Below are 10,298 nucleotides of genomic sequence, written 5' to 3' on the forward strand. Positions count from 1 at the left end.
CACTTCTGAATTCATATGCAACAAAACTCAGAAAAATAGAAAGATATCTTATTTGAGAATATAGATGTAAAATTCTTTTAATGAAATGTTGTTTGGGAATCTATTGGGAAATATTACAAACACACACAAAAAATGTAATTCAGGCTAGGGAGTTTGTAACTGTGAGAGCAAAACCTTGAGTAATCTCATGACTTTGATAACGCTGTTAACTTTAAAATACAAATAACATACATAGTAATTAAAAATGAGAGAACTCAATTTCCCACCTCAAAAGGAAATCCCTGTCTATATTTTCTGTCACACAGAATTTACAATGAAGGAAAGTATTAGTATATCTTAAGTTTCAAGAACTCAAAGCAAGAACACTGCAAAGAGATGTTAATAAAGTGTTGTGTGAAATTTCATGTGCATCATCTTCTCTTCTTCACAGCATTGGCCCAGGGCATCCTTCTTGGTCCCACACTTTCTCTGCCTCACCAGCCAGTCTATCGGCAACCAGTGCTATTGCCAGTCTCTCTCTTGCTGTCTTCACTTTTCTTTCCTGATTCCTGATATCCTCCTCGGTTACCAGACACTGTTTGCAGAGGAGCTGTGGGGTGCTGGAATCAGCTCCTGGAATGGTCTGCGACAAATCTGAAGACCAGGCAGAGGTGGCCATGGGGTTGGAGTTTGGACCACCTGCACGTACCCGTGGAAGGGACTCACCTGGGCAACTTGGTGCAATTTTTCGCAAGACTTTGGCTAGATCCAGAGGACTTAACAGTTCTCCTGCACTGCTGCAGGCCTGGAGTCCTTGCAGTCTCTTCTGCCAGTAGAGCTGTTGGGGGTTGTCCAATGTTTCCTCCCAGGGATAACATCTGACCTCATTGCTGGGATGGGATGTGATTTTAGTCACTGGTCTCTTAAATATGTAACTGGACATCCTCAGAGGGATTGAGATGTTTAAACCAGGCTTTGGTTTGGATAGTTTTCCACAGTCACAATGCTTCCTCTGTGAAGTCTTCACCATCATACTTCTTGTCCTTGTACCCTATGAAAATAAACCATGAAATTGGATCCAAATGATAAATGAAATCTGCCTTCTTGGACCATTATTTTGGCTCTTTTGTACTCTCAGCCTCTCTTTGTCCCTCCAGGGTTAGATTGAACATCATCAAGCAGATCTGAGTCAAGAACAGAAAGCTCAAGGTCAAAACTCAGGGTTACCCCAGCTCATTCTTCCTTCACCAGTTTGTAACATCCCTTCTTTAACGAGTATGACTATATTCTTTTTTGTCCTCATCACTCTCAACTCTCAGCACAAGTTTGGGTAGCTTATGTCACATGGTCTTCAGTCTTTTTCTAAATCCCAAATGCTTCAGTGTCATGTGATTTCATTTGGTTAACCCACTGACGCTTGCTCATAGCTGCTTTAGAGCTTAAGAATATAGTGACATTAACAACTGTCCCACCCTTAGCAACTCACCCATATCCCTGATGTTTACATCCAACAAATTGGTCATGTTCTAAATAAATACATCAGAAAACTTACTAACTCACTACTAATTTCTGGTCTGTGATTTTTTCCAAGACTCCTACAACAGATACCTGCTCCTCAAGATCATGTTATACCAGATCACCATATCTTCATCTTAATTTCTTGCCTTCTAGTCATATCAATCCTGGGTTCTATGGACTATGATCTCAGTAATTCTCTTGGAATAATCCAAAATTCCTTACTGCTCATCACATCTGTCTTACAAAAAAAAAAAAAAAAAAAAAACAAACTTCAAACCTGGCACTTGACTGCCTTACACACCATTGCTACTGCTGGTCTTATGGTAACTGCTAAGAAAAGCACACAACATGATATTTTACTACCACTGCAAGTCCAAAATCATCTGCATACTCTGGAAAGCATTCATAATGCCTGGAAATTTCATTTTCTTTTTATGTGTTGGCATATTTACTTTTGAATTTTCCCCAAAGTCTGTTTCAGGTTTTCTCCACTTTCCTTTCTCCTTCACACACATCCCATGTCCCTTTACTTGCCTGATATTTCACAAAGAAGCTGTTAACTACTACAATGAAATTTTACCACGGTAGTTCCCAAATCTGCAAATATCTCTAAGATTCCATTGTTTTCAAAGTTTCTTTAATTATATTTAAAGAAGCATCTTTTGTCTTCCAATGCTGATCCTCATTTCTTCTTCCTTCTTAGTAAGTTCATGATCCCAATATATCCCTCTTTACTTTCAGCCTCTCCTTTTCCACTGAATCCTTCCTTCAGCATTTAAGTACCTACAAATCTCTCTAAACTACACAGAAAGCCTTCACCTAGTCTTCCCAGGAACTTCCTGAACCACAGTCTTTCTACTACTGCCCCTTAGTCATGAACCATTGAGAAGGGTGATCTACATCACGTGTCTCTCACCTCCAACCAACTCCTCAGACCTCCTCACACTACTGTCTGACTTCACCATTCTATGGGGGCTTCCCTTGGTCAGGTCACAATGACCACTTTGTTACTAGGACAAGCATGGAGCTTTTCATTGTTCATCCAACATGGTCCTTAAGTGCAAAATGTTTAAGTATCTTTGGAACAATTTAAACACATGAATCTCATTTTATAGCTGTGAACCTTACAATAGCTAAATATGGAATAGGTATGTTGGATAAATGAAGTCTCAAAAATTGGAATTGTGCTGCAAGTGAAAAGCACAAAATAAATTTCAGGAACTCAATACTGAAAAAGTAAAATACGTCATTATTAATTTTTACATTGATTGCATTCACAAATGAAAATATCTTTAGCTGTAATGAGTTAAAATATACATTTGAAATAATTTCACTTGTTTGTTTTTACTTGTTAAGATGTGGCTACGAAAAATATAAAGTGCTTAAAGTTATTGTTGGACCGTGCTGGTTCAAGCCATGAGAGAAAATAAAGTCCACAGAAAGAGCTCAGCAAAGCTCTTCCCATGGGAAAGAGTCTATCTACCTCAACCTCACCCCAAGATGTAGCAGACTCTCTCATACACACACACACACACACACACACACACACACACACACACACACACACACACTTTCTAAACCAAACATTATTCCCACCACTATGTCTCAAATGCCTTGAGGCTGCATTCCTACCAGAATAATCTCAAGAAAGAAGTCAGAAGTCAAGATAGTTTACCAATTATGATGAGTCAAAACCAGAGACTAAGGATAATTTCAGGGAGAATTTCCTGCTCATTGACTTCTGCTATTAATTCAATACACTTGAGAAACTTTTGAAGCAGGGTCATTTTAAAAAATCACTTCATCTTTACTATGTAAAACATACAAGATATGTAAAGAATAATAACTGTAGCCAATAAATGAAATCGGGATGATAGGATACAAACATCATTATTAGTGAATCAGTCAGAGGACAGATGGTGTTAATTTGGGCTTCATTAGGTTGATTCTGATTGGATGACCAGCACATCAACTGTATTATGCTGGCCCTCCTCTTAGTTAACCACCAAGCCCACCAACCAGACTAGTCCTTGCTGACAAATCCCCTGGCTCCACCCCTGTGATAGCACCTGGAGAATTTTCCCAACATCACACTGTCACTTCTCTCTCCTTCCTGCCACGGGCCAGGGAAACATTTTCTCCATGGCTCATCTTCCGTGTCTGCCCAGTTGTCCCTCAGGTAAAAGAGAGGACCAGGGTGCAGACTCTGTGAGCTGCAGGAAATAGGACAAGGACTGGGGTATGCTCACAGAAGAGGAGAAAATCTTTAGTGCGCTGGGTAACAGGGTCCAAGAAGCCCCAGTGAGTTCTGAACAGAATTGAAGAAGATGGTGCAGGACAGAGCAGAAATGTTTGGGTGGGAGGGATTCTTTTTTTTTTTTTTAATATTTAAAAAATTTATTTATTTATTTGTTTAGGTTGTGCTAGATTTCATTGCTGTGAAGGTTTTCTCTAGTTGTGGGAAGCAGAGGCCACTCTCTAGTTGCAGTGTGCAGGCTTCTTATTATGTGGCTTCTCTTGTTGAGGAGCATAGTCCCTAGACACCAGGGCTTCAGTAGTTGCAGCATGTGGCCCTAGAGTATGAGCTCAGAAGTTGCAGTACACAGGCTTAGTTGCCCCGAGGCCTGCGGAATCTTCCTGCATCGGGGATCAAACCCTGCATTGGCAGGTGGATTCTTATCCACTGCACCACCAGGAAAGTCCTGCTTTAATCATTTTTAAGTGTACTGTTCAGTGGTATTCGGCATACTCATATTGTTTCACAACCTTGACGACCACCGTCTCCAGAACTCTTTCCATCTTGCAGAACTGAAATGTTGTCCTCATTAAACACTCAATCTCGATTCCCCCTCACCCAGCCCCTGGCACCCACCATTCTACCATTTCTCTAGGAGTTTCACTCCTCTAGGGAACCTCATATAAATGGAATCATACAGTATTTATCCTTTCACGTCTGACTTATTTCACTGAGCATAATGTCTTCAAGTTCATCCATATTTTAATGTATGTCAAAAATTCCTTCCTCTTTAAGGCTGAAAAATATTCTGGCAGCAGGTAGTTGGTGTAGGGGAGAGGAAAGTGGCTGACAGCTCCCTCCCTCCCTCTCTTCACCTCCCCCAGTCTGAGCCTCTCTCCCCTAGGGGCGGCTGATTCCCAGCATTCAAGGACCATGGTGGTCTTGGAACCAGGAACAGCCCCTCCAGCTGCACCCGGGAGATGAGGTCCTTCTCATGGTCCTGTTGAGGCCTACAGCTCACACTCTACAAGAAGAAACCTTCTTTTAAGACAACTTTTAAGAAAGTTTCTTTTAAGAAACTCTTTTAAGACATATGTACACAGATCATTCAGAAAAAGATGAAAGTTGAATTTTCAAAGTCAAAAGGAATCATTCAAAGTTCTGAGTCTATAGCCTTCCAAGCAGTTGGCAAAATGAACCCTCTGGACTCCTATACCAAGGTCACAGGCATGGAGCCCTGTACCAAGCTCACGGGACAAAATTATCCAGAACTGACCAAGTCCCATAGCCACTGTTGCCATGAGCTCCCCTAACCTAAACTGACCTTCTTCGACTCCATATTAGGTGAAATATACACCCTATAGCATCCTGACCAATCACCTAATGCTCCACCTCTAGCAGGAATTTTCTTTGTCTTGAAGCTATAAAAATTGGCTAGTAGCCCACAAGAGGGTTTGGCTCTCCTTGAGCCGGCCTGTTGTTCTAACAGCATTTTCTACTCTAACAAATTCTATCTTCCTCTCATTCTTCCTCATATATGCTGTGCCTCTCATTATCTCTGCCCTTTGTTCTTAATAAACTCACTCCCTTCTGAAATACACCATGTCTGGAAATTCTTTTCCAATCCATACATAGACATGAACAGGCCCTAAGGTTCTCCTCCTAGACCCTGCTGTTCTGTCCGAGTAGGTGGTGTCTCCTTCCTCCTTTTGTCTTCCAGGCCTTGGGCTGTGGCAAGGGTCTGTCCTTGGCTCATTGATTCTGTCCATCCCCTAGAAGAGGCTCAGATGACCCAGAAAACCACCTCCAGTCCCACCCAGGGAGTCCCCTCCCTACCCAAGAAGATCCCAGGAAGACTGACTTATGGCTACAAACCATGAAAAGCCCCTTCTCCCCCCCAGATCTGGGGTCTGACTTGGCTTATCACATGTGTGTTGACAGGCCAGTGAGACATAAGATACTTCATGCCTTCACCGTATCAGTCATTCAAGTACCCATCGTGTTACATGGTGCCTTCTACATTCAGCCAGGCACTAGTCTCCACCCTCCAGAGCATGCAGACGGTGTTAGATAATAGTAAACACATATTTGTAACATATAGATACAGAGTTTGAGATGTACCAGGTGTTCCAAGCATTTTTTAGACATTCACTCTTTAATACTCTCCCTAACATTGCAGGAGGTAGAGTTAGCATTGCCAAGTATCAGAGACAAAAACTGAGGCATAAACAATATTGCTCCCAAACCTTGTATCTTCAGACAACAAATGCTCAACACCTCATTGTTTCTGTGACTCAGGAATCAGGATGTAGCTTAGCTGGGTGCTTCTGACTGACCTGCAGTGCCTCTCAGGCTGGGACAGCCATGTCATCTGAGGCTCTTCTGGGGGGATTTGCTCCCCAGTTCACTCACATGGGTGTTGTCAGGATTCTGTTTGAACTGAGAGCCTAGCTCCTATCTGTCTGTTGGACGCAACTCTCCCTCGACTTTCCCCGATGGGGCCTCCATACATACATATACAGGGCAGCTCAAAACATCTGTGGTTGCTCTCCCATTTCCAGAAAAAGACCGAGTGAGAGAGAGAGACAGAGAGAGACAGAGAAGGAGAGAGGAACAGAGGAACAGAGGGAGAAAGGGAGAACTCGAGAGCAAGTAAGAGGGGAGTGGCAGAGTTTTTATTGTCATAGGTGTGACATCCCATCACCTGGGCTGCATTCTTTTGCTCACACGAGGATGTCAGTGTCACATAGGGATGTACACACCTGGAGGCAGCTGTCACTGAGAGTCCTTGTGGAGCCTGCCCAGCACACAGACCAAGAGGCACAGGACCTGAATCTAAGCAGGGAGGGTTGGAAAGTTTATGCCAGTGGATGACAACATCTGAATCTCCTCTGATTTCTACCCTTTAAAGGTGCAGACCTGAAAATGAGACCAGTGGGCAATGACTTTTCCAAGATCACTTGGCTGGAACCCAGACCTGCTTCGAGAGGTATTCCCTGCGGTGTCCAACCCTTCTTGTAATAATGATCTGTGCCTCAGATACACGTGACACCAGCACACAGATGCTGAAGGCATTTTTTCACACCCACCAACAGTTTCCCCAGGAAGTAGACTCTGTCCTGGTCCCCACTGTGCAGGTCTGGAGACTCGGGAGGACCCAGGAGGCTTTTCCAGGATAGAAAACTGCCTTCTCAAAGCAGGATCCTGGTTCCATTACCAAGAAGCAGTGGGGAGGGCTGTGCAGTCAAGATGGGGCTTTGAGTGGGTTTGCATGAAGGAAGAAGTGACCTCACTTCCTCGGTGACACAGCAAAACAGAATTTGAAATGTGGTAACCCAGCAGCCACGTTCTAGAGCCAGCTAGCTATCCCTACTCACATGACCAGAGGTGCTCAACGCAGTGACCTGTTCTCAAGTTGTGGCCTGACATTCTGAGGCCCCAGCTTCTGGAAAGCTGAGAGTGGGGGCCTTTTCAGACATGGGGTCAGCCCTCACCTCCAACGCCTCTGGCCATTTGACAAGAGGCCCCCGAAGGTAACACAGGGCAGCCCTGGCCAGGCCTACCAGGCCACAGCTGTAACTCCACATGGGCAGCCCAACATATCTGGTCAGTTCCTCTGCATGTTTGAGAGAGAGAGGTGGGGGAAGGTAGGAGATGAGGGGGCAGGAGGAGGTTGTTAGGTGTTGGAAGTCTGTTCATCCATCATTAGCATCCCTGGCCAAGGCTGGCAGGCTGGGAAGGTCAGCGCTGGGAACCAAGTTCCTTGCCCCTGGTGTTATCCACACACCCTTTAGGAGTCATCTTGTTCCCTCTCTGGCTCGATTCTGTGCAGATGGTCCTCTGCCTGACCTGGGGAGCAAAACTATGGTGGAGGCGCCCTGTAGTGATAGCCAGGCTTACTCCTGATGCCTCCCGGCCTGACTACCTAGCCCAGGAGATCCTGGAGGAGCCGGTAGATACTTCAGCTACCCCATTGCCCTGGCTATGGGGCAGATGTCCCAGGCCACCAACCGCTGGGGTCAGTCTGATCTGAGAATGGTTGTGGAGGGCCTGAGATGACCAGGGCAGGCCTGGGATCCCATCTTGAATCTGAAGCCCCCCAGGGCCCTGCCAGGGTTTTCCAACTAGAGTGCCCCTCAGTCCCACTCCCAAGGGAATCGACGTCCACTCCTCCCTCACTAGCAATGTCAGAGGGTAGAAAGCCACTCTTCACAAATTTGTTGGATAGTAGAGAAAAAAAAATTGTTTTCACTTAGCACTGGGCCATATGTATCTTTGCTTTTTTGTCCTTTTGCTGAACCTGGGATCTATATAAGGGAAGTCTCAAAATTCCCTACAATATGAAGGAAAACCCAAGTCTTTATTTGAAATCAGCAGGATCCCCATTGAGCACATCTGCCCTGTTCACTGTCTCCTAACTGGGAAGGGATGAGTTTCACCCAGCCCTCTCCCTCCATGTCAGGGGCAGATCAAGCCTCAGGAAACTCAGAGGGAAAGGTGAGCAGTCCACACTCCGGAGGGTCCTCAGCTCTGACCTCATGGCCGTGAGCAGCCAGCTGACATCCCCAAGCCTCTGTTTTCTCAGCTCAGCGGGACTGTTTGTTGAGAATTCACTGGGATGACGGTCTTAGTGCTATTAACGCAGGGAGGCCTGTTGCTACTCAGATAACAAGGTGCCTAGACTGCAGCCATTGTATCACCCTTCTCTGTCCCCACCAAACCCAAATGGTCCTCCTAAAGGCCGCAACCTTCTCCAATGCGTGTGTGCCTGTCACTCCTCTTGGCCACGCCCCCGAGGGCCGGGGCCTCCTGGCTGAGCTCCAGGTCTCCACCCAGAGTGAAGGGAGGATGTGGTATCTGGTCATTAACTTGTTCTCAAAATTTTCAAGGACAAAAAGATCTTTGTTTACCATTTTCAACTTTGTGTAAATTTTCTATCGTTTCAAAACAAAGAAATGCTTTAAAACTGAAAGGTCTGAGTTTTAGGGACCCTAGAAGGTGAGTGGCCACATGAGTGGCACGTCTGTCGCTCCTGACACTCGGCCCTGCGGTTCTGGGGATGAAGATGGGATGGGATGGGGCTGCCGGGAGGTAGGGTGGGGGGGGGAGGGCGGAACCAGTGAGCCCGGGGACCCTTGGGCTGTGGGGGTAGAGTAAGATGCTCTCAGCTGAGATGCCCCCTCTGGGGAAAGTTGCCAGGGTCTCTTCAGGTGTCTTAGGTTCTCAGCGGCTCCCCACTTCACCGTACCTTCCAGCAGTTACGTGGAAGTGCCCCGTTATTCCTCTGCCTCTCCCACTATCCTGTGAGCCCAGAGGGCACACACCTGGCTTAGTTTCCCGCTGTATGACCTCTGTCGACCAACACGATCGGGAGGCTAGGGCCAAGGGCCCATTCCCGGAGGTGACAGTCCTGGGTGTCAAAGTCCTCACCAAAGGGGGTTAGAGGTGCTGGGAGCTGCAGCCCACTCAGCCCCAGGGCCTGTGTGCTTGACACCACTGCTTCCATCTCCAGGGAAATTCCTCGATTCTGGGGCAAAACGACCAGGTGAGGGGGCAGAGGGCAGAGATGCCCACAGGACGCTGCTGATAAAACAGAGCCATTGGAAAGGATTTGAGTGCCGATCACCAGGGCCCTGTTGTGTGGATAAGTACCCTCGGGCAGCGAAATGTGGGCCCGGTTTGAGAAGGGCAGGTGTCCAGGATAGTTAAGTAAACGGAGGGGCGGCGTGGCTCAGAACATTAAACTTTAACAGAACATTTGCTGGGCAAGCGCAATCAATTGCAACCCAGGGGAAGGCACTCCGCAGCCAGGAGGCTCTTCTGCAGCTCACGTGCCTCTCTGCAAACCCCAGACTCAGAAAGGCCAGAGGCGCCCACACCTCACTCACCACAGCTATTGGGAGAAGCCTGGCCTTGTCACAGGACAGGGTCGGAGGGTGGGGCAGCGCAATACCCTCTTCCCTGAGGAAGGCCTTCACCGTCAGGAACCTGTCCCGGAACTTGCTATGCTCCCGGCACCCCGCCATGCTCTGCGCGCGCTCCCGCGGCACCTCCGGAGAGGAGTTGGGCAGGCGCCGTCACTACAAAGTATCGAGGCCTCAGTCAATCCCTGTGTCAGCTCGGCCGGACAGCGCTGGCCTGTGCCCCCTAAATCCGGGGGCTTTGGGGGCCTGCTTGGGTTCAGGGGGTTCTGGTGGTTCTTGGTGAGCCGAGAGGTTCTCCAGGGAACGTGCGTGGAATTCAGGAGGGTTGCCTGAGAACTGAGAGGTTGGTGGTGAGGCGGCGGCGCCATCCAGCCTGGATCTGCGTATCCTTGGGCCTCAGAAGCAAGGGAGCCTGAGAGTCATGGGCTGGGGTGGAGGAGAGGGTCCCATGATCCCCACCGCTGCAGCAGGAGGAGGCTGTAATCCTGGACTGACCCCACGAAACTGCCCTGGAGCTCTGCAGAGACAAAGCCCTGTTGGGGTCACAGCCCGTGGGGCAGACACTCTGACCTCCCTTGTGCCTGGGTAGATGTGCACCCCCTGGACTGTGCGGGAGGGAGCGCCTTCAAGGAGCCCAGGCT

General features: G+C 47.3%; 1 protein-coding gene across 1 annotated transcript; it reads right to left on the bottom strand.

The window, feature by feature from the left end:
- Positions 1–9,733, bottom strand: MBD3L1 (methyl-CpG binding domain protein 3 like 1). Its single transcript, XM_043902243.1, has 2 exons — positions 9,622–9,733; positions 1–1,030 (listed from the first exon to the last, which is right to left on the bottom strand). Exon 2 carries the CDS (start codon positions 1,010–1,012, stop codon positions 425–427), a length of 588 nt encoding a protein of 195 aa, XP_043758178.1. The 5' UTR covers positions 1,013–1,030; positions 9,622–9,733; the 3' UTR covers positions 1–424.
- Between the last annotated feature and the right edge of the window lie 565 nt (positions 9,734–10,298).

The sequence above is a fragment of the Cervus elaphus genome, chromosome 5 (assembly GCF_910594005.1).
Source record: "Cervus elaphus chromosome 5, mCerEla1.1, whole genome shotgun sequence".
NCBI classification, from domain to species: domain Eukaryota; kingdom Metazoa; phylum Chordata; class Mammalia; order Artiodactyla; family Cervidae; genus Cervus; species Cervus elaphus.

Bases quoted from the DNA above. Each gene is read 5' to 3' on its own strand.
- MBD3L1 (XM_043902243.1), bottom strand. From the start codon at position 1,012: ATGATGGTGAAGACTTCACAGAGGAAGCATTGTGACTGTGGAAAACTA.